Below are 25,212 nucleotides of genomic sequence, written 5' to 3' on the forward strand. Positions count from 1 at the left end.
CTCCCCTTTGCAAAGCGGCCGCTCGTGTGTTTTTTGCAGCCTTTTCACTTTTCTCGGCGGCACCTTTTGTGAGCAGTCATGTTAGAAGTGCATGTGGGCTGATTCCTTGGCGCTGCTGCGGGCTCTCACTGCGCTTGGTGAGGAGGGGGAGTGAGTGCTGTGTGTGTGTGTGTGTGTGTGGAGGGAGACAGGCGCAGGGATGGATATCTGGGGTTTTGTCTGAGCTGCTTTAGGGTGTGAGACGTGAGTTGTTTCTCTGGGGAGGGAGGGTAGGGGGGGGGCAGTGCGCAGGCGTCATTAATCTAGTCCTGGTACAAGACTGTGGGGTAAGGATGGGACCTCTCTCTCTGCATGTGGGTGTCAACAGGGGGAAGAGGAGAGCAGTCCCGGGGCTGAGTCTGCCTGAGCTTGCAGTTGCCAACTTCTAGTTGTGTTTAGTCTTGCCCCCGCCCTGATCTCTCTCTGTCTCTCCCCCCTGACATTAGCAGGAGGGCTGCCAGGGGAGGGCTGTGTGTGTGTGTGTGCCTGGGTTTGAAGCTCTCAGTCATTCTCATCGGCCTGGGGATTCGGCCAGAGCCGCAGCCCTAACAAGAGCTCGGCGAGGAAGCGAGCGCAAGAAGTGGCTGCAGGTCTTTTTCTTTTGGATGGCAATGACATGGAGGAAGTACCGTTCCGTAAAGTGCGGACAAGAAGGAAGAGGTGCCCCTGCGCCCCGGGCTCTGCTCTCGACACGCTCAGCTGCGAGGACGAGTTTGACTGCAAGGAGCTGGAGTTACTCTTTCAGAATTACAACCTGAAGCTGGAGCAGACGGCCACCCTCAAGGCTTTGGCCATCCTCATCGTCATGACGGCCACTCTGGCCATCGTGGAGTTACTGTCCGGCCCGCGCCTCTCCATCTCCAAGGGCTCTCACCCGGTTCACACCATCATCTTCGTCTCGCTCTTTATTGTCACGAACGTCAAGTACCTGCAGGTCACCCAGCTGCAGCAGATCGTCAAACTGAGCCTGCTCTTCGCCTTTACTTTCTGCTTCCTCTGCTGCCCCTTCTCGCTCGGATCGTATGGCCTGGAGCCGCCCACCTCCCCGGAACACGGCATGTGGCAGCTCATGTTGGTCACTTTTGTCGCTTACTCGCTGCTGCCCGTTCGGACCTTGCTGGCCATCATCTTCGGCCTGATGGTGGCCGTGTCCCACATCATAATCACCGCCACCTCGGTCACCTCCACAAGGCAGCCACTCTGGCGCACGGTAAGCAATTCTCCCACTCACAGGAACAAGAATTACTGTTCTTGTTTTAAAAGAGCAAGACTTAGAACCGAATCCGCCAAGCACCTTTATCCCAATGTCCTTGAATGAACTCAGAATCATTGTTTCCAAGTTGGCGTTTCCAGGGTTCGATGTTCCTTTCTATTTCTGGGAGGTGTGAATATAACTGAAGTACAGTTCCCGGACCACGTCTAACTTTTAAAGTTCTGTCTTTGGCCATTCAAGTGGAATTGCAGGAAAGTCAGATTAGTCCCATTTTGTTATTTTAAGAGCGATCAACTTGATCCCAATCCTGGTGGATCCTTGAAATAAAAAGAGGGAATGCTGGACAATCTCAGCAGGTCTGGGTAGCAGCTCTGGAGAGTAGGGGTCTAGGTCTGACTTGCAAAACAAAACAGGTTCTGTTTCTGTTTAAAATGCTGTGGCAGAATTACAATTGCAACTTCCCACCCTGTCTTTGACAAGGGTCTGACTATATTGCTGGCAAATAATTGGCGAATTTTTCTCTCTGTGTGGACTGGCAATTACTCCACACATCAGAACAAAAAGTATCCATTATAGCTGCGATCTCCTAACGGAAAATAGGGTTCAATCCCTCTCGCAGTAAAACACCTTAAATGAAGATAACGGATTGCCGTTTCCAGTAGCCTTTGTTAACAGCGCCGACTCCTTCCTCTGAGCCGTGTCAAACATCGCATTCATTTTTACTTTTAGTCTGAAAATGAGATGGGATTGCCTTGTCCAGTTCCACTTGTAAATTACTAATTTCACCCTCACTCCAAGTTTCTGGTGACTTTAAAACCTGTGCCCCCCCTCCCTAATTTTCTTCAGGATAAACCATCCATCCCTGCAAAGTTCCCTAAAACTCAGGTAAGTAAAGCAATCCCGAGACGCTGGGGTGATAGCCCAGGGCGACCAGTGACCAGGGAAACTCGTTCAGTAAAAGTAAATCAAAAGGGGTGCTTTGAACTGTAGCGTAGCCGCTCAGATCAACATTGATAACGAGGGATGTTACTGTAAGGGAGAGAGAGGGTCTGGTTTTAGCAGAACGGGGAATGGGAAGACTTCAGTGTCTGTATGTATCTGTGTGTCAAACCATCATTAATGTTACCGTTACTTCCTCAGTATCTTGGAAGGGCGTTTGAAAAATCGAAAAAAAAAAGTTTTAATGTCCCTGAGAGAGAGAGAAAAAAACCCACTCACGTTACTTTTCAGGTTGTGTTGAGTGGATTACAACGAGTTTCAGGCGCACGGATTGATTGCAATGCATTTATTGTGTTCTCCTCCTCAGCTTGTGGCCAACGCTGTTCTGTTCGCCAGTGTGAATGTGTCCGGGGTGTTTGTCAGAATCCTGACGGAGAGAGCCCAGAGGAAAGCCTTTCTCCAGGCGAGGAACTGCATCGAGGAACGCCTTCGTCTGGAGGATGAGAACGAGAAACAGGTGAGTGGGGTTGGCCCTGAAGATTGAGAAGCGTAAAAAGCCGAGAGATGTGTGAAAAGGGGGGAGATGTCATGGTGTGGAGCGAGGTCCTCACGTGCATTGGAGATTTATGAGAATGAAACAATTTAGTATGTAATTTGCAGGCAACTTATCAACAATACACAACGTAAACAGAGGAGGTGGAGATAATATACTGATGAATAAATGTGTGTTAAAAGGCAGAAAACACGCTCCTTTGAAATTGAGAGAGGTTAGGAAATATCCGCAATTTTTTGCGCGAGTTCCAAACTACCTGACCTCCAAAAGTTGCAGACGTGCTCGCAATGTTCATCACTGTACCTAACATTTACTCTTTTAATAATCATGGCTTAGCCTGATCTGAGCAGGTTATTGAGTGAAATCAGATACAGACAACCCAGGTTCTTTTTTCAAATCACGCCCCCATGTTCTCCTTTTCCTTGGACATTTTTACATTTTCCCTTATTTCCCCTGGCAAATAACATCAGAACTGCAATTTACACACAGTCTGAAGTGCCCAATACAATAGAGCCACCGACTTCTGTGGAAGCTGGAAATCTGAAACTAATTAGGGCAAAAAAAGTACTGAGAATACTTTGCTGCTAAAGCCTGTCAGCATCTGTGGGGAGAAAAGATGAGTTCAACCTTCCGGGGCCTATCCTGCCTCAGGACTGCCAGAACTTTAACAGAAGGGAAACTCCATTCCTGCTGACCAGAATATACCTGAGAAAGGGTTAACTTGTCTACTCTCACCTCAGATGCTGACTGACCTGCTGGTGCTTCCAGCATATTGAAGGATTTTTCTTTGCTAAGTGCTTTTAATATTTTACTTAACGTTAATATATATATGCAATATGCATGAAAATATATGTTCCCGAGATTCTTGATATTGTTTCATCAGAAAGCAGTCAACACTTCTTTGTGCTGAGTCAAGGAAAGACTTGAGGTATTGGAACTATTTCCATTTGAGCCAAGCAGGTTAAAATGAAACTTATTAGGCATCCAACATTATGAATGGTTTTGAAAGTGTAAATGGGGAAAACTATGTGTTTGGGGAGTCAGTGATGAAGATTTGTCAGTTGTCAGTGTTCACTAAGCTAACGAGGCGAGCAGTTGGATAACTTTTTATACAGAGAGCTGTCATTTTCAACAGAAAGTAACTGAGACAGAGGTCATCGCGTTTTTGGAAGGAAGGTCGATACATATTTGAAGCAGGCACGAAAACAAGTCTAAGGGACAGTGGAATTAGGCTCAGATTATTCTTGAAAGAGGCAGCATAATACAATGGACTGAGTGATCTCCTTCCGTGATATCAATTTTCTCTGGCTGTTTGTCTTCAGGGAGTGTTACACAAAAAATATTCCATTTACTTTCAAGTTGGAACTGTATTCTGGGAGAAAATAAGTTGTTTTCTGATTAAACAAATCTTTTAGATTGTCAGACTGATAAAGTGGAAGTTCAGTCACGGAGACCAAATAAATGTTATGACTAGTCCTACTTCAAATAAAATTAAATAAGTCAATAAATCAGCAGGATTTTCTTTACAGTTTTAAGGGTATGTTCTTAGAATTAACCATCCAAATAAACTGGTGACAAATATTAAAGCAAATGTTTCAGTGTGGTAAACGGTGCATAATGTACAATGGAAAAATCACAGTGAACCATCCTGGTACCCAGTTGGGCATTATAATTAAGTCATTGGACAGTGTCAGGCTTTCTAAACACAATATGAATGCTTTAGACTGAGTTGACTAATGAAAAAAGATGACTAGTAATGTGTAGTGCAATATCATGTTCGAACTGCCAATTGGATGTTTCTCACATTCAGCATGTACATTGATTGTAAAATAATAATAATAACCTTTATTAGTGTAGGTTTACATTAACACTGCAATGAAGTTACTGTGAAAATCCCCGAGTCGCCATACTACGGCACCTGTTCGGGGTACACTGAGGGCGAATTCAGAACGTCCAATTCACCCTACAAGTATGTCTTTGGGGACTTGTGGGAGGAAACCGGAGCACCCGGAGGAAACCCACACAGATGTGGGGAGAACGTGCAGACTCCACACAGTCAGTAACTCAAGGGAATCGAATCCGGGTCTCTGGCGCGGAATGCCTTCCTGTAGAAATGTTTTAATGAATAAATCTGCGTCTGGTGTTTAAAGAAACAACGGGCGGGATTCTCTGATCCTGAGGCGAAGTGTTGACGCCGTTGTAAACGCCGTCGCGTTTCCCGACGGCGTCAACATGGCCTCAGGAGCAGCAATTCTGACCCCTACAGGGGGCCAGCACGGCACAGGAGCGACCCACGCTGCTCCAGCTGCCGGTCCTGGCGTCAGATGGGCACCGCAGATCTGCGCATGCGCATTTGGACCGGCGCACATGGGCGGTGTCTCCCTTCTCTGCGCTGGCCCCGACGCAACATGGCGTAGGGCTACAGGGGCCGGCGCAGAACAAAGGAGGCCCCCAGCCCGAGAGGCCAGCCCGCCGATCGGTAGGCCCCAGGTAACAGCGGAGGCCCCTCCGGGGGCAGACCCCCCTCCCTCCCCACGAGGCCGCCCCCGGATCCATTCACGCCGAGGTCCCGCCGGGTAAGACCAGGTTAGAATGGCACTGGCGGGACTCGTTTCCTTTTGTACGGCCGCTCGGCCCATCCCGGGCTGAGAATCGCCGTGGGGGGGGGGCTGCGTAGAGCAGGCCCCGACCGCGCCGATGCCAATGGCTCTACGGAGAATCGCGTCCTGGCGCCGGGGCGGCGTGGCAGGATTCGCGTGCCCTCCCCGAGGATTCTCCGACCCGGCGCAGGCTCGGAGAATCCCGCCCATCATTCTGAATGCTGGCGGTCAGAAAACTAAGTATAGAAAAAGTCTGTGAAAATGAGTAACAGTTTCAAATTATTAATTGCAGTACTTCTGACAGTAAGGTGCCTTGAGGACTGGATGTCAAGATTTGCACAAATAGATAGAGCTGCTTGAGTTCCAAAGTCAGAAGCAATTTGGATCCCTGGCCCAATTCCGAAATCCTGTTTCATTCCAGGAGCCAATGAAAATATCAATTGAAAATATAATTGGGTATACTTATGGCCTATCTTGCATTAATAAGCACGCGCTCTTACCAATTCTCTGTGTAAAGATCATTTGCTTGGAGCCCTGGCTGACTGATACTTCGTGTAGGTCATAATGTTTTACTGGTTACAGTGAGCAAGAAACCCTTCTAGAGCACATCTAGCCAGTCCCTCAGGTCCTCAGAATTCGTACTGTTGCAGCCAACCAGAGTTGGGTTTCTTAGAATAAATAAACTTGGTCCTATGTGTATCCGTAAATTGTCTAACTTTGATGACCTCTAGGGCACATGTTCTTTGGGAGTTCACCTGCTCTCAATGAACTGTCCATTCGGTCGCAACTGCAGACGAGGAAATCTTTACGGAATGATTAATCATAAAAGTTGGTGCTGTGTTTCAGACAAACACTGTAAAGCATATAAAGGGATACAGTTGTCTGCATTACAAATATTGCATACAGAGTCTCTTAATTCTCTGTCCAGCTACCTGTTCAATTTGTTAATTATCCATGTAATTTCAATATTAACACCATGTTAAGCTGAATGGCCACATTTACCTTAACTAGTTAACTTCAAATTTTAGTGCACGCACAAGGATGCTAATGTATTATATCTCCACCAACCTACATGTTTTTATCAATGGTCTTTATCTTATCTTGTACAGTTATGTTTAGATTTGCTGATTGACTAATGATACATATAACAAAAAATTGACTGATTTTGTGCACAAATGCCTTCTAGAATAAATGTGTGAATTTGAAATGTGTACATTATATGTAAAAAAAAATGTTTGTTTTGTTAAAGTTTCTGTATTTCCAAAAAGAGTCAACCCCTTAGGAAATGCTTAGAAAACCCATTATTTTAAAAATTGATTTATTTTTTTAAGGAAACCCCTTACTGGCAGGATGATGGACAATTTAATAGTGTATACAATACTTATAGCGAATCAGATGAACAAACTTGCGTTGATTCACATTAGATGACATTAGGTCATGCAAAAATGAATAAATTATAGTACTGAGATAAATATATAAATTATTTTATTAAGTTCTTAAATCTGACACTTGGGTACTTTAAGTATTTTTAAATGCTGTAATAATTTGAAAAATACCTGTATATTACCTACAATTTCAATCTGTAATTTGCCACAGGAAAGACTTTTAATGAGCCTGTTGCCTAGAAATGTGGCAATGGAAATGAAGGAAGATTTCCTGAAGCCTCCCGAAAGGATATTTCATAAAATATACATCCAAAGACATGACAATGTCAGGTAAATTACATGGATTTTAAATTTCCTCTTTCAGTAATATTGCAACTATTTATGTTATTTACATGTGGTTGATGATTATGTTTGATAGCCTGAAAGGTTCTATATTAAATGTCCTTAACATCCTGTCATGCAGAAGTCCACAGGTCATCATATGAATCTGTAACCTGAGGATCAAAATACTGTCAATTTATAATGCAAAGAATCTAATAATGAATTGGACACCTGCTATTTGTTTACTAATTGTATTAACAACAGTGAAAACATTCAAATATTTTTCAAACTGTTCAGCATGTCAAGATTTATTCTGTGTGAAATTCCACACTGGGTTATGGATACATCAAGTTCTTAAGCTATAAAATATCAGTTAAACAGTCCATATGAACCAGCTTAAATGTAATTTTGAGACTGATTTTTAAAAAAATAGCTTGATAGATTCCTCACTTATAAGTTACTCATAGGTATTTTTAAGTATGAATTTCAAGGCATGCACAGTACCTGCTTAGTTTAAAAAATCTCACTTCTGCACAAAAGTTTTGTTTATAATGTATAAAATATTCAAATAATTCCAACAGGTTTTACATTATTACAGAAATAACCCCAACACCACCCTCCATCCACCCACCCAGCCACGCACCAAGACTAACCCCTACCAACACCCGCTAAAAAAAACTCTACCAAACTGACCATCACCACCATATACCCCCCTAACAGCTCACAGTAACCAACTCCTTAAAAAAGGTAATAAACTGCCGCCACCATGAGTAAAAACTCCTCCACCGACCCTCTCATAGTATACTTTAATTTCTCCAGGTACAGAAAATCCACCAAGTCACCTAACCAAGCCAAAGCATTAGGCAGTGCCAGGGACCTCCACCTGAGCAAGATTCACCTCCAAGCTACTAGAGAGGCGAAAGCTAAGGCATCTGCCTTCTTCCCCTCCTGCAGCTCCAGCAAGTCCGAAACTACAAAGATGGCCACCATCAGGCATGACGCCACCTTAACCCCTAGAATCCCTGATACTGTTTCAAAAAAAGAAACCCAAAAATCAGCAAGCCGGGCAAGACCAAAAATGTGTGTGTGGTTTGCCTGCCCCCCTAGAACATCTGACACCTATACTCCACCCCCGGGAAGAACCTACTCATACGCACTCTGGTCAAGTGCGACCTATGCATCACTTTAAACTGTATCAAACTTAACCTCGCATAAGAGGAGGTGGAGTTGACCCTATGCAGAGCTTCGCTCCACACCCACCCCTCAAAGGCCAACCCCAACTCGTCCTCCCACTTCATCGTAACTTCTTTCAAAGAAGCCCGATCCGTCACCATCATATGCCCATATATGTCTGGGATCCTTCCCTCCCCATCTTCATCCAAAGACAGAACCCTATCCAAATGCAAAGGGGAAACGAAGGAAGTTCTTTATGTGCAAAGTCCTGCACCTGCAGTCATCTAATTACGTTCCCACTTGGAAGCTGTAACTTCTCAAAAATCACTTCTAACCCTGCAAACCTACCCTCGAAAAACAGGTATCTAACCCTATCGAACCCCTCCCTCTTTCATACCCTAAACATTGAATCTAAACCAGCCGGCACAAACCTAGGGGGCTGGTTTCTCTGCCCCGCCGCGCCACATTTCTGCCCCGACTCACCGACGGGATTCTCCGTTACGCTGGCTGGTCAATGGGGTTTCACATTGTGGGGCAGCCCCACGCCGTCGGGAAACCCCCGGGTGCCAGTAAAACGGAATATCCCGCCGGCGGAGAATCCTGCCCATGATTCCTACAAATTGGCGCGATCAGCGACATAGCGCCTAATTTAAAATGCTGACTAAATTGGTTCCAAATCCTCAGAGGCTACTACCATTAGGCCCAACAACAATCTCACCAGGGAGAATGGGAGAGGGGCTATCCAGAGCTCACAAGTTCGACCCAATACAAAAACCCTCCTCCATCCGTCCCCATATAGAGACTGCATTCTTAAACAACCCACGTTTCTTCTCAATGTTTGCTACCCAGAAATAACACAGCAGATTAAGTAGTGCCAACCCCCAGACTGTCTATCTCTCGGTTAAAAAAAGCCCAAGGGGTCTTGCCCACCAAAGCAAAAGAAAATGTTAACTTATTGACCCTCCCAAAGACAGCTTTAGAAAGAAAGACTGGGAGACACTGGGACAAGAACAAAAACCTTGGAAGAATATTCATTTTCACCATCTGGCCTCTTCCCAACAAGGTCAAAGGAAGGGCATGCTACCTCTTCAAATCAGCCTTCACCCCATCCACCAGACTGGAAAAGTTAAGTTTATGGAATGAGGCCCAATCATGTGCGACCTGAATTCTCAGTTACCGTAAACTAGCCCTGGCCAGTAGCCTCCCCAGATCAACTCTCCTCCCAAGAGGTTTCAGCGGAAAAATTTCACTTTTACCAAGGTTTAACTTGTACCCCGAGAAGGCACCAAACTTTCTGAGCAACTCCATTATCTCATCCACATTGGAGAGAGGGCCCATAATGTACAACAACAAATCATCCGCAATCAGGGATACCAGATGCTCGCTCCCTCTCCGCTCTATCCTCCTCCACTTAGAAGACGATATAAGCACAATGGCCAGAGACTCGATAGCTAACGCAAACAACAGCGGGGATAATGGGTAACCCTGCCTTGTACCCCTGTTCAATCAGCAGTAACCCAAGCTCAGCGCATTGGTACAGACACAGTAGGAGCCCAATATGAAAACTTAACTCACAATATAAATTTTGGCCCAAAACCAAATCGCTCCTGTTATGGGCCAGGGTTTAGAGAACCCCAAAGTATATCATGGAGTTCACCTGACCCACAACTTTTAATAGATTGTGGTATGGGGAGCACACGGCTCACTACAGGTGTGGTATAGCAGAAATGGACAAATATTTTTTAAAACAAAACAATGTTTATTCTATGAACTCAAGTTAACCTTTTTAAAACATACAGTGAACATTTTAGCAACCATTAATTCGAATATAACCCCCAAAGAATACAACACTAAGTAATCCTGTAAGTTTTCCTTTTAACATCCACAAGACTTAAAACACCTTTTAACAGAAGCACATTAGGTTTACATTCACTACTGAGAACATTTATAATTCTGAATTCACCAAATGATCACGAGGTAGTCTTTTCATGGCAGAGAGATCAACATTACACTTGCTCTGTCTGACTTCAGCTCCCACACTGAAAACGAAACTAAAACGCACCCTGCAGCCTGCTCAAAAACAAAAGTAAAAAGCTGACAGACATCCCAGCTCCACCGACTCTCTGACATTACTGCAGTAATAAACACCCATTTCTTAAAGGTACTCTCACATGACACCACCCCCCAAGAAAAAAAATAAACCATCAACTTCAAGATGGGTTCATTTTTCACCTTTTCACTATCCTTTAAGAAATGCACACAGTAAATATACTTTTTTGATTAAAAAAAAACAACACACGCAAACAGGTACAATAATATAGTCCATTTTTGTTCTGCTTCCTCCAACTGAAATCCTTCCTGATTGACAGTCTCTTTGAACAAGAAGGTCTCTGCACGATCCGTCCATTTCTCTATGCCTCGGCATTTCTCTTCAAAGTCAGATACTTTAGTTCAATCTGATCGCAGAGTCCCTTGTAATTCTCCAACACAGGAGCATTGGTTATCACAGCTTTCAGTCCATCAAATGCCTGTTGAAAGTCCGCTGTCCACTGAAATTTTCGACGTTTCTTCAGCATGTCCATCAGTGGAGCAATCACGCTACAAAACATTTTCACAAATGTTCGATCAAATCCACTCATGCCAAGAAATCGCATTATTTCCCTTTGTCTTGAGGGTATCGGAAACCACTCAATAACTGTTGGTTTCACATCCTGTGTGAGCATTTGACCCTGTCCAATTATATGGCCAAGGAAAGTGACTTGTGCCTTTCCACATTCACTTTTGGCTAGGTTTATCACCAAACCCGCCTCCTGAAGTTGATCGAATAACTCCATCAGATGTTCTGTCCATGTCTGGCTGAAAATTACCTGATCTTCGACGTAGACCGCACAATTGGGTAATCCTGAAACAACTTTGTTAGTTAACCATTGAAATGTGGCTGGGGTGTTTTTCAATGCAAAATGGCATAACTTTGAATTGGTATATACCATCTGGAATCACAAAAGCTGAAATCTCCTTCGCCCTTTCGGATAAAGGTACCTGCCAGTAACCTTTAAGTAAATCCAGTTTGGAAATAAAAGCTGATTGTCCCACTTTCTCAATGCAATCTTCCAAATGTGGGATAGGATAAGAGTCCGTTCTTGTAACTGCATTAACCTTTCTATAGTCCACACAAAACCGTTGGGTACCATCTGGTTTGAGTACCATCACTATAGGTGAGCTCCATTGGCTGCAACCCACTTCAATTATGCCATTTTTAAGCATACTCTCAATCTCTTTGTTAACCTGTGCCAATTTTAACGTGTTAAGTCTGGATGGATGTTGTTTGATTGGAACAGCATTTCCCACAATTACATCATGTATAGCCATTTTAGTACTTCCCAATTTATCTCTACAAACTTGCCCATGTGATATCAATAACTCTTTCAGGACAGTCCGTTTTTCCTCTGGACGGTAACTCAACAATTTATCCCAATATTTAAGAACGTTTTCCAATTTAATTTGAGGTATGTCAAATTCACAGTCATCTGGATTTGTTTCGTCCCTTTGAGTTAGAATCATTAGAACCTCCTCCTTTTTCTCTCCTTCCCTTTCAAAGTACCTTTTAAGCATATTCACATGACACACTCTGTGAGTCTTCCTTCTATCTGGTGTTTTTCCCACATAATTCACCTCACTTAATTTCCTTTCAATCTGATAAGGTCCACAAAACCTTGCTTTTAAAGGTTCACCTACCACTGGTAACAACACTAAAACTTTATCTCCACTGGCAAAACTACGAACTTTGGATTTCTTGCCCGCTACCCGTTTCATCACATTTTGTGCAACTTTTAAATGTGTCTCGCCAATTCAATTGCTCTTTTAATCATTCCCTAAAATTTGACATGTAATCGAATAATGTAAGTTCTGATTTCTCACTCACCTTCATCAATTTAAGTGGTCCTCTTACCTCATGACCAAAAATTAGTTCAAAAAGACTAAATTTAGTTGACTCATTAGGGGTGCATCCCTAATTGCAAACAGTACGAATGGAATTCCTTTTTCCCAATCCTCTGGATAATCTTGACAATAAGCCCACAACATTGTCTTTAATGAGGTAAAATTTGATCCTTGATCCGATTGTATTCCTGTGGGTAGTCCATATCTTGTAAAGAATTTAAGTAACTTCTTCACAATCTTTTTAGTTGTAATATTACGTACTGGAATGGCCTCTGGAAACCTAGTAGACACATCCATTATCGTTAAAAGGTATTGATTCCCACTTTTTGTTTTAGGAAGCGGTCCTACGCAATCAATTAGGCCCCTTGTCAAAGGTTCCTCAAATGCTGGAATGGGTATTAAGGGCACTGGTTTTATCACCGTTTAAGATTTCCCTATCACTTGACATGTGTGACATGATTGGCAAAATTTAACTACATCTTTATGTAGTCCAGGGCAATAAAAATGTTTCTGGATTTTAGCTTGAGTTTTCCTTATTCCCAAATGACCTCCCACTGGTAACTCATGTGCAACTCGCAACACCTCCTTTCTATACCCTACCGGCCATGCTACTTGATGAACTTCTGCCCACTTTTCATCCGCCTGCAGATGTAAAGGTCTTCATTTTCGCATCAAGACATCACTTTTACCGTAATAACACACTGGTATACACACATATTCCTCTTCCATGTATGCTTTCTGATACATCCGTTTTATTTCTACATCTTTCTGTTGTAACTCCGCCAATTTTCCTGAACTAAAAATATCTGCCTCATCCTCCACCTGTTCTTGTTCTTTTTCAACCATCTGATCAAAAATTGTTTCTGATAATTGCACTTCAACCTCATCTTCACCCTTTGATTTCTCCTCTTGTTTTAACCTGTGACTTTGCTACCTTGTTACTACACAACCCAGAAAAATCCCAGGATATTCATCCTTCAACACTTCAGTTGTGTGATTTTCCACTGGCTTATCAACCACCGTAGGCATCATTCCTACCTGCGATCCAGCTACATCATTACCCAAGATAAACTGTATTCCTGGACAAGATAGTTTCTCTGTTACTCCTACTACCATTACACCACTCTTCATTGGACTTTCCAATCTTACCTTATATAATTAAACACTACTCTCACCCTGAATTTCACATATTACCACCTTTTCTGGCAACATTCTTCCAAAACTACATAACTCCTCATCTCTTACCATTAAAGATTGACTAGCTCCCGTATCTCTTAAAATTGTGACTTATTTACCTGCTCCTCCTGATACACTTGAGTAAACTTTACCCACACAAGTAAATTCTTTAAAGAGATTTGGCACCTTCTTATCAATCACCTCTTGATCAGGCTGTACAATCTTTTGTACCTCCTTCGCTTCACTTGGGCTTTCCTTCACCACTTTAACAAACCCCACTGTCTTATCCTGTTTTACCACATCAGCCTTCCCAGTGCTTTTCTTCAACCACCAACATTATGTCTTTACATGGCCTAGTTTATTACAATGAAAACATTTGAAACTTTTCCACCCTCCTGGACTTCTTTTTTAATCTGAGGTACACTCTCCTTATTATCTCCCATCAGATCACCTTTGCCTCTACCACTTGAGTATTTCTCATGTCCCCAGTTTCTATTTTTCTTTGATTTATGAACTAATTCATAATCATCTGCCATTTCTGCTGCTAACCTCACAGTTAACTGCAGTTACCCCTCTGTTCTTCCACATGAGTTCTCACTACATCAGGAATTGAATTTTTAAACTCCTCCAAAAGTATAATTTCTCTGAGAGCTTCATAGGTTTGGTCTATTTTCAAAGCCCTTATCCACCTATCAAAATTACTCTGTTTGATCCTTTCAAACTCCATGTACGTTTGACTAAATTCTTTCCTTCAATTTCTAAACCTTTGTCTGTAGGCTTCAGGCACTAATTCATATGCACCAAAGATGGATTTTTTCACCTCCTCATACGTCTCAGATACCTCCTCCGGTAGTGATGCAAGCACTTCACTAGCCCTACCTATCAGCTTTGTTTGAATCAGTAATACCCACATGTCCTGTGGCCATTTTATTTGCTTAGCCACCTTCTCAAATTAAATGAATAAGGCTTCTACCTCCTTCTCGTCAAACCTTGGCAATGCTTGGACATATTTAAATAGATTCCCACTAAGTTTTCGACTATGATGCTCTTTCTCACTATCCTCATCACTATCATTCAACTGTACGTTCCCTTTACGTTTGCCAATTTTAACTGAGTGTTATGTTTCATGGCCATTTTATGAAGTTCAAACTCCCTCTTTATCTTCTTCCCTGATCTGTATCTCCCTTTCTTTTTCTTTTTGTTCTGCTAGGGCTATTTTTTCTTTTCTCCTTTCTTCTCTCTCCTTTTCCTTTTTCTCGCTCGCTCTTTCTTTTTCCTCTCTATCTCTTTCGCTCTCTCTTTCTTTTTCCGCTCTCTCTCTTTCTCTCTCTTTCTTTTTTCTCTCTATCTCTTTCATATTCAAGCTGCTTTAATTCTTTCTCATGTTCCATTTGTTTAATTTGCAACAGAATTTTTGCCATTTCCAATGAGTCAAACTGTATCTCAGGCAACTTTAAATGCTTCGCCACCACCATAATTACCTCATCTTTTCGCATTTTGTCAGATAATGTTAACTGCAAGTTTTTGCCAACTCTAAGTTTGCTTTTAGTCTCCGTCCGTAAGGTACTGCGTGTGACCGACTCCACCCCCAAAAACTGCAGAGCATCTGAAAGAGCCATTGTCCACAACACACTCCCTACTTCAACTAGAATACCACACCTGAAAAGCACCCACAATATGCTCACCCCTCACTGTCCTTAAGTTCACTAATCCAATCCAATAGATAGACATTTATCCTGGACAAGCCCCCAATTTGTTATGGACCAGGGTTTAGAGAACCCCAAAGTGTATCATGGAGTTCACCTGACCCACAACTTTTAATAGATTGTGGTATGGGGAGCACACGGCCCACTCCACAGGTATGGTACAGCAGAAATGGAAAAGTATTTTTTAAAGCAAAACAATGTTTATTCTATGAACTCAAGTTAACCTTTTTAAAACATACAGTGAACGTCTTAGCAACCATTAATTCAAATACAACCCCCTAAGAATACAACACTAAGTAATCCTTTAAGCTTTCCTTTTAATATCCACAAGACTTAAAACACCTCTTAACAGAAGAACATTAGGTTTACATTCACTACTGAGAACATTTATAATTCTGAATTCACCAAATGATCAACAGATAGTCTTTTCATGGCAGGGAGGTCAACAGTACACTTGCTCTGTCTGGCTTCAGCTCCAACACTAAAACAAAACTAAAACACACTCTTCAGCCTACTCAAAAATGAAAGTAAAAAGCTGACAGACAGCCCAGCTCCACCCACTCTCTGACATCACTGCAGTAATAAACACCCATTTCTTAAAGATACTCTCACTACAGATATTTATATACACACCCATTTATAAACACTCATTTCTTAAAGGTACTCTCACATGACACTCCATAACCTCAAAAACGTACCTCCATTCAACCCGATCAAATGCCCTCTCCACGTCCATTGAGATAATCACCTCTGGCTCGGCCGCTGAGGAGGGCAACAGCACCACCCTCATGAGTCTGCTAGTGTTGGTTAACCGTTGCTGGCCCTTAACAAATCATGTCTGTTCCTCCAAAACCTCCCCCAGCAGACAAGGCTCCAAACGAGTTGCCATCACATTAGCCAACAGCTTCACATCAACATTTAACAGAGAATCAGGTCGGTATTCTCCACACTCTGCTTGATCCTTATCCTTTTTCAAGAGCAGTGAGATTGTTGCCTGCACCAAGATGGCTGGCAGTACCTCCCGAGACAAAGAGTTGTTGAACATCTCCAACGCAAGCGGAACTAGCAGCCCTGCAAACTGTTTCTAAAACTCGAAAGTGAATCCATCCAGACCTTCCCGTCTGAAGTTGACAAATACAGCTGACAATCTCCACCTGTCCAATCAGCGCTTCCAACTCTTGCCTTCTATCCCTCTCCACCACCGGAAAGGCCAACTCATCTAAAAATTGTACCATTGTCGATTCCTCCTCCAGAGGCTCATACAGATATAGACCACAGTAAAATGTCTCAAACATCTCATTGACCTTCTCTGGGGCAGAAACCAACCCCCAACCAAGTCCCTAACCTGAACAATCTCCCGGGGAGTAGCCTGCCACCTCAGCTGGTGAGCTAACAAGCAGCTGGCCTTCTCTTCATACTCATAAAACGTCTCCCCCTAAATAACCGCCCTCAATGCTTCCCAGAGCGTGGAGGGTGAGACCTCCCCATTCGTATTCAACTACACATACTCCCTTATAGCAAAGAATATCTGCTTGCAAAAACCCTTCTCCGCAAGCAACACCATGTCCAATCTCCATGGGAGTCGCTGAGAGCGGCCCCGCCTCAACAACAGATCCCCATATTGGGGGGCATGATCCGATATTACTATCGTCGAGTACCCTGCTCCCCTGACCCCAAGGATCAATGACCTACTGAACACAAAAAAAAACAATTGTGAGTAAACCTGATGAACACTGAAATTGAACGAAAACTCCTTGTCACTCAGATGTCTAAATTTCCATTAATATGCCCCCCCCCCCCACCTGTTCCATGAACACCAGCAGTTCCTTTGCCACCCCGATATGGTGAAGGACTTTGGACTTTTACCCTCCCACACCATGTATCCATAACAATCTGTCCAGCCTCGGGTCCAACACACAATTGAAGTCCCCCTCCTATTATCAACTGATAAGTATCGAGGTCAAGATTAGACACCAGTGCCCTTTGAATAAAATCCACGTCATCCCAATTTGGCGCATATACTTTAACCAAAACCACCGACTTGCCCGCTAACACCCCACTAACCATAATATACCTCCCTCCTGAGCCCACCATAATGCGGACTGCCAAAGAAAACACTCTTATTATTCAATGCCCTGGTCCCCCGTGATGAGGCATCAAAGCTAGAGTGAAACACTTGCCCAACTCATCCTTTCTGCAACCTTGTCTGTTCCCTAACCCTCAAATGAGTCTCTTGTAAAAAGACCACATCAGCCCTCAAACTTTTCAAATGTGCAAAAAAACAGAACCTTTTAACTGGTCCATTAACCAACCAGACCAGGGGCCTCTGGCAACCCCTCTCCCCCCCCTCTTCTCCAAGGATCAGCCGTATCCCTCCCGTGAGTAAGTCTGACGGGACTGCGACCTGTGCCAGCTCCAGTCCCACCCAAGGTGGCCACCATCACCCACATCCAACCAATTCAAAAACAAAGGAACTGCTCTGCCAGCAAACTACCCTTTCCCCCAACCCCTCCCCCTCCCTTCCACTCAGCCCCACCCTCCCTGAACATTAGACAAATAGCCCACCAAAACCCAAACACCCCCCTTCACCCCCCCCCCCCCCCCCCCCCCCCCCCCGCCCAAGAAAACAAACACCCAAACCTAAGCTCCTTACCATAAGAAACAAAGTAAATCCTCCCACCATAGGTAACCAACTGCAGCAATCTCCCCCACTCCGCTCCCATTAACCAGCACACTTGCGAGTTAGGTGACCCCCACCTAGGTTGGAAAAAAAAGAAAAACCCTCCCACACCATGTATCCATAACAATCGCCCAACTCAAACCAAACTTTAATATCAAACATTATAGGAAGAAAACAGAAACCCTCACCTCAGTCCCCACACTCCAACCGTTCGAAAATACGATAAACAACCCCGAAAATACGATAAACAACCCCCAAACCAGCAAACTCCATTACAACACACCCTCTCCCAATTCACAATAAAACAAAAACATTTTTTCGAAATACAGGAGCACTCAAGAATGTCTGAACAAAAGCGATAATAATCCTCAAAGCCTTGCGTCCCCACCTCCAGTCCATCTTTATTAACAAAGCTATTCACCTCCTGCGGCGTGTCAAAATAATTATCTCTGTTTCTGAAAGTAACGCGAAGGCGAGGCGGGTACACCATCCTGTAAAGCACGTTGTTTCTGTAGAGGGCCATCTTGGCCTGATTGAATACTGTGCATCTTCTTGAAAACTCTGCCCCAACATCTTGATATATTCGGATGGGATGGCCCTCCCATCTACAATCTCAGGTGTCTTTTGCTCATCTCAGGACCTGTTCCTTATCCAAGTGCCGATGGAACCGGACAATTATTGCCCATGGTGGTTCCCCCAATCTGGGCTTCTGTCTCAGTGATTGCTGGGCCCAGTCTAACTCCAGAAAGGATGAACAGATTCCCTTCCTCACCAACTTCCAAAATATCTTCCACACATACCTGTGGCACTTGTACCTTCCAGCCCCTCTGGCTGACTAACGATCCTTAAATTCTGATGTCTGAACTGGTCCTCCAGGTCGATCGACTTTGGCCTTTCACATCTTTCGCTCTCCCGCCAACAACACCATCTCTGCCTTCAACGAGGCAATCCAGTCACTGTGATCATTGAGGGCCTCCTTCATCTTCTTAATCATCGACCCCGACACCTCCACCCACTGATCCACCCTGTCCAAGGTCACACGAATAAGTGCCATGGACCCCTCAATCGCCTTCCTCAAATCATCAGCAAATGTCGTTGTTTCTTGAATTCCCCCAACAAAAATTCCGCCAACATCTCCATCGTCCACTGAGGGGGCAATGACGCCACAGAGACCCCCACCATTTTCTCCCCTTCTGAGGTTTGAGCGACTTCTGAATCGGATGAAAATCCCTTGCCTGATTTATTCCTAGTATTATACCCCTTAGACATCACTCGACAGAGGGGATCTAATTCTGTCACCCAAAGCCACTTTCTTCCGAAAGAACACCTATTAAATGGATCAAAATGGCGACAAACCAAATCCCCAGGCAGGAGCCACCTTGTGTGCGAATGCTCACCACATAGCCACCATTGGAAGTCCTGCACTGTCATTTTGATATTGTTGTTTGCAAGAAAGTAAATGATTACAATGATGGTCATGTTTTATAATGCCTTTCTCGTTGGAAAATCTGAAAATTTATTTTTAAGCTGATGTGCCTTGTAACATTGGCTGCATTGCAAAGTTTAAACTGACGTCACAGTTGCCTGTCCCAGTTGGTTAGGTACATATTAAAGACCCCATGACAATATTTAGAGGAAAGCAAGGCAGTTTACTGCTGTCTAGTCAACATTGTTCTCAATGTTAATACCCCACATGGGACTATGACTTCAGAGAGGGGCTGGAGAGTTGGTCTCAATAAATGTAACTATCGGGACAATTATGAGATAGATAACTGATTACGTTTAACATACGGTACACCAAATGATTCCCTAGATACACTACATGGCTCTTTCAAGGACAATATCACAAATTTAAAGTCTAATGCATTAAAATTACGCATTCCTGAATGATGATTACGTTATTCAGACAATGGCAAAGCAAGTTATTAGGAGTGGATTTTAATACTAATCATGACTCAGTTTGGGGAATTAATCTCAAATGTATCATTAGTGATGTTGGATCAATAACAGGAAGATCCAATTAAATTCTAATTACATTTGCAATTTTCCCATGATCATTGGTGAATTATCAACAACATCCTGAATATAACTGTAAAAGTTTTTAAGAATGTACAAGGCAGTTTTACCTATCTTAAATTCAAAAGTCTGCCATTATCCTCCCCTTCCTAAACAGTATTCAGATTGTTGTTGAATGGTAGCACTACTCTCTCGAAATGAACTTGATCTATGTACACAGCTGGTCTGTTTCTGAGTGGTAATACTGCTTCCAAGTTTGTTGGATTGTCACTATCATCATTGTGGTGTGCGATAATGAGTATTCAACAAATGTTGGCTTTGGATCAATGCTGGAAGGTTGGCGCAAACATTATATCTGACAATCATCGTTACAAGCACTATTACAATAAATTCCTGCTTTTTATGTAGCACGGTGTGGTACACATAAACAAGTGCAATCACCTCAACTTGCTGTGTACTTAGATGGGATATTTCCTGATATCAGTGATACTGTTCAGTGTTTGATCATCCTTCCAAAGCAAATTGCAGGCCATAACATTTTATTCATTTATAAACGTCTGAATACTAATATCAAATGCAATCAAGAGTGACTTATTGTTGTGCCTTACATACTCAGTAAATTTGGTGTGTTTTTGGATATTTATTTTCTATTGCCTGATGCAATTCTCCAATGTAATTTGATGTAAAAAAATTCATTCTCCTTCCTAGTCATTTGAAACTAATGTGTAACCCATTTTGCGGACTGAGTTTTATGGCCCCCTCTGGGGGCTGGTTGGTAGGTGAGGGGGGAATAAAATTGGACTGCAAGTCATGGGTACTGTTTCTGACACCAATCTACCTGCCCCCGCCACAATGTTACCAGCGGTGAAGACGGCGTTCTGAGTCTTGTATACCCTGTAAAATCCAGTCTCCCGTCTCTGGATGATAGGTATAATGGAAAATTAATGGATTAGAGTAGCTGTTGATTTGGGATATTTTGCATATAATTGACTGTGATGATATCCTATCATTTGCAACATTCATGACTGAAGTTCTACTTAAATTTGAAAGCTGAAAATTCTGAAAGGCAGCTTTGACTGCGAGAAGACTGCTGCTCTTCATAATACAGATTCCTTCTTTGTGTTTGTAAAGCAGATTATCTTTCAAACCACAAATCCGCTCAGTAAATCATAATGAACCTTGAAATACAAGAAGCAGGTGTCAACATCACAGCAATATCTGGGAATGTTTATGGTTTACATTTTGTGAGATTATTGGGACTAGAATGCCTTCTGTTAGTTATTTTTTAACTAGAAATTTTATAGGTTAGGGAATGGCTAGTTTTTGTGAGGGCCACAAAGAATCCAGCACGAGTTTCAAGGATACAAAGAAATAACATTTATTTACAATAACATATATATATATACAACAGCAGCAGCAGCAACTTTGCTTGCTGCTTACTTCTTCCTGCTGGTTCCAAACTGGCCAGCTTTATTTATACAGGGAGTCTGCTAATGATTTCTCCGCCCACCCCCTCAGTGGGGAAGCTCATACTCCCACAGGATTGTGGGGTTGTCATGAGTCCCCAGCCAATGGTAAGCAGGCAGGTTATAACATCCCTCCCCCCCAAAGTCCAATGAATCCACCGAAGACCCTGGCGAAGGAGGGCGTCGGACTCGTTTTGCCGCAGGCTGGACACTGTTTGCACGAGGCGCTGGATCGGGCGGTGTGTAACGAGAAGGAGACCGGCGCTTCCGTGATGAACGGCGTAATGGTTGTACATCCAGGGCCCGTGGGCCCGAGGATTCCCCCTCTGATGCGTCTTGTGTCTCCATCTCGGAGTCAGAGTCTGCTGCCTTTGTCATCTCGGCGTCTCTATCTCCACGAGGTTCTGTAACGACCTGCGCAGGCTTTGAGTGCGGCACCAGAGGAAGATTGTGAGGACTACTTTCCATTGTCTCCGGTCTCTGTGGCTGTAGAAATGAGCTCCGGGGGCGGGGAATCTTTGGAAGGGATAGTCTTCTGGACCGAACGTGGTCTACATGTTTGCGCTGGCGACAACCCTGGGCTTGCACCTGGTAAGATATAGGGCCCGTTTGGTGAAATTTAATGCCAGGGAACCACTGGGCACCATCAGCAAAATTGCGAACGAACACTGGGTCACCGGGCGCAAACTGCCGAATCGGCCGATGCCGAGAAAAACCCTGTCCCTGCCATTCTTGTATGCGGCGTACGTTTGCGCCAATGTCCGGGAATACCATACTAAGGCGGGTGCGAAGTCTCCGGCCCATTAGGAGTTCTGCGGGAGCTACCCCAGTCACCGCATGGGGGGTGGTCCAATATGAAAACAAAAAGCGAGCCAGTCTCGTGTCCATTGACCCGGAAGACTGCTTCTTTGGGCCTCGTTTGAATGTCTGCACTGCGCGCTCCGCCAACCCATTTGAAGCCGGGTGGTAAGGGGCAGTGCGGATATGGTATATGCCGTTTATCTTCATGAACCTCGCAAACTCCTCACTGGTGAATGGAGTGCCGTTATCCGTGACCAGCACCTCGGGGAGGCCATGCATACTAAAAGACAACTGCATCTTCTCAATTGTTGCGCAGGACATTGTGCCTAGTATCTTATGCACCTCTAGCCATTTAGACTGGGCGTCGATTAACAGAAGGAAATTGGATCCTTGAAAAGGGCCTGCGAAGTCTGCATGCAAGCCACCCTGGCCATTCCCAGTGATGTAGGGGCTCGGCTGGCGGAAGCTTCTGATGCTCCTGACAAATGGAGCAGTTTTGGGCCACCTTCTCAATGTCGGCGTCGAGGCCTGGCCACCAAACATAACTCCGGGCCAACATTTCCATTTTGGTCACACCTGGATGCCCATTGTGCAAGTCTCTTAGTATCAGCTCCTGTCCTTTTTCTGGGACAATCACACGCATCCCCCACAAGAGGATGCTGTCTTCCATGCTGAATTCTGACAGCTTGGAGGAAAATGCCCGCAACTCGCCTGGGAGCTGTCTATGCTGCCCACCATACAGGACTATGTGTCGAACCTTTGACAGGACTGGCTCCGTCTGGGTCCACTCATGGATCTGTGATGCCGTGACAGGCAAGGTGTCCATAAAATTTAGGGTTGAAACCACCTCACCAGTCGTGGGGTCGACATGGTGCCAGTCGATAAAGGCAATCGGCTCAGTGCGCAGCATTCGCTATCTGCGTTCCTGGTTTGTGCTCCAGAGAATACTCGTATGCAGCGAGCAACAAAGCCCAGCACTGGATCCGTGCGGAAGCAATGGGCTGTATTGGTTTATCCTCTCTGAAAAGTCCCAGCAGAGGCTTACGATCAGTCACGATAATGAAGTGGCAGCCATACACGTACTGGTGGGAACGTTTCACCGCAAAAACCACTGCCAGGCCCTCCTTCTCGATCTGCGCGTACTTTTTCTCCGCTGCAGTCAATGTGCGGGAGGAGAAAGCTATCGGCCGCTCGCCCCCGTTCTCCATCTTGTGGGACAGGACGGCCCCAATACCATACGGGGATGCATCACATGTGACGAGCAAAGGCTTTCCAGGATCATAGTGGGTTAGTAACCCAGACAACGACAATTGTTGTTTTACCCGCCGGAAAGCGGTTTCTTGCGGCTGACCCCAAACCCAGGTGTGATTTTTTTTAGCAGAAGATGCAACAGGGCCAGCGTAGTTGCCAGATTGGGGAGGAACTTCCCGTAATAGTTTACGAGGCCGAGAAAAGAACGAAGATGCGAAGTGTCAGTCGGGGTGGGGGCCTGTTGAATCGCGCGCACCTTCTTTGCGACGGGGTGAAAACCTTTGCGGTCCACCCGATAACCCAGGTAGACTACTTCCTTCACCTGAAAGACGCACTTTGTGCGACGTAAACGGACTCCAGCCTCCGAAAAGCGTCTAAGGACAGCCTCCAGATTTTCCAAATGTTCCTGCTCCGACGTCCCTGTGATCAAATCGTCATCTAAGTAGACAGCGACACGCGGTAAACCTCTTAAAATGCCCTCCATAACGCGTTGAAAAATAGCGCAGGCAGAGGATAATCCAAAGGGCAAACGTGCATATTCATACAGGCCCCGGTGTGTATTAATCGTTACATATGGTCGGGAGGCAGAGTCCAGCTCCAACTGTAGGTAGGCGTGACTCATATCTAATTTTGTGAACAAGAGTCCACCTGCAAGATTCGCGTAGAGATCTTCTATGCGAGGCATTGGATATCGGTCGAGTCGGGAAGCCGTATTCACTGTAAGTTTATAGTTACCGCACAAGCGAACTGTGGCATTTGGCTTCATTACAGGTACAATTGGTGCTGCCCAGTCAGCGAAACAGACGGGCCTGATAATACCCAAAGTTTCCAAACGAGTGAGCTCCCCTTCTACCTTCTCGAGCAAGGCGTAAGGCACCGGGTGCGCCCGGAAATAGCGCAGCATGGCTCCTGGTTCGTCTTGGATACGGCCCCTTTTATTTTCCCCAAACCGGGCTGGAATACATCTGGGCTGGAATACATCTGGGTATCATCCTAGCACCTCAGTCAACCCTCCAGAAACTGGTTGGAGGATGTGCTGCCTCTGCAAGCGCAAATGGCGCAACCAGTCTCAACCCAACAGGCTGGGCCCATGGCCGCGCACCACGATAAGTGGGAAACGCCCCTCCTGGCGTCCATAAACAACAGGGGTCATCGTATTTCCTGCAATGCCCAATGGTTCCTCCGTGTAGGTGGCCAACCTGGCCTGTGAGTCGGTTAATGTAAGGGTCTGTATACCCTGCTTGATGCAGTCGAATGCCCTCTGGGCGATCACGGAGACCGCTGCACCAGTGTCCAACTCCATCTCAAGCGGGTGACCATTGACCCGTACTGTCACCTTAATCGGTGCCACACGGGGAGCTGCCACACAATGCAGCTGCAGGCAGTCGTCCTCCGTCTCCACGTCCTCAGGAGTAGTCGCCATAGGTTCATCCACATGGAAGGTACGGCCCCTCGGCTGGTCCCAGTTTCGGTCGGAACAATGGCGCCTCTGGCGCCCCCAGGACCGGCGTCCGCGACGGGGTCGGCGCCTACAAGTCTGACACGGACATGGCTCCTCATGAAACGAAAAATGAATCCATTGGTTCTGGAGAAGGCTCCCTTCGGGGAGGAATGTCCGACAGCCACTGGAGTCGATCCGGACGTCGCCTCGCCCAAGGTACCGCAGGAGTGCGGGGGGGACGTTTTCGGACGGAAGGGGTTGCGCCCCAAGGCATGCACTTCCATTCCCTGTAGCTCCTGCACTCCTCGTTCTGCACTCTCTCAGGACAATACTATTTGAATGGCCTGTTGAAAAGTCAATGTTGGCTCAGCTAACAACTTTCTCTGGGTGGCCGCATTGTTAATACCACAAACCAAACGGTCGCGTAACATTTCTGACAAGGTCTCACCAGAGTCACAGTTCTCCGCAATCCTGCGTAGCCTGGATAGAAAGTCGGCAAGGAATTCTCCTGGG

General features: G+C 44.8%; 1 protein-coding gene across 2 annotated transcripts in view; it reads left to right on the forward strand.

The window, feature by feature from the left end:
* Window positions 1-321: 321 nt before the first annotated feature.
* Window positions 322-25,212, forward strand: part of LOC140425038 (adenylate cyclase type 1-like) — a 547,118-nt gene continuing 522,227 nt past the window's right edge. For both annotated transcript variants that reach the window (XM_072508827.1, XM_072508828.1), the window contains exons 1-3: window positions 322-1,249; window positions 2,559-2,708; window positions 6,941-7,059. In XM_072508827.1, coding sequence (XP_072364928.1) covers window positions 656-1,249; window positions 2,559-2,708; window positions 6,941-7,059 — 863 coding nt within the window. In that variant the 5' untranslated portion in view covers window positions 322-655. The remainder of the gene's footprint in view (window positions 1,250-2,558; window positions 2,709-6,940; window positions 7,060-25,212) is intronic.

Source organism: Scyliorhinus torazame, chromosome 6 (genome assembly GCF_047496885.1).
Source record: "Scyliorhinus torazame isolate Kashiwa2021f chromosome 6, sScyTor2.1, whole genome shotgun sequence".
NCBI lineage: Eukaryota > Metazoa > Chordata > Chondrichthyes > Carcharhiniformes > Scyliorhinidae > Scyliorhinus > Scyliorhinus torazame.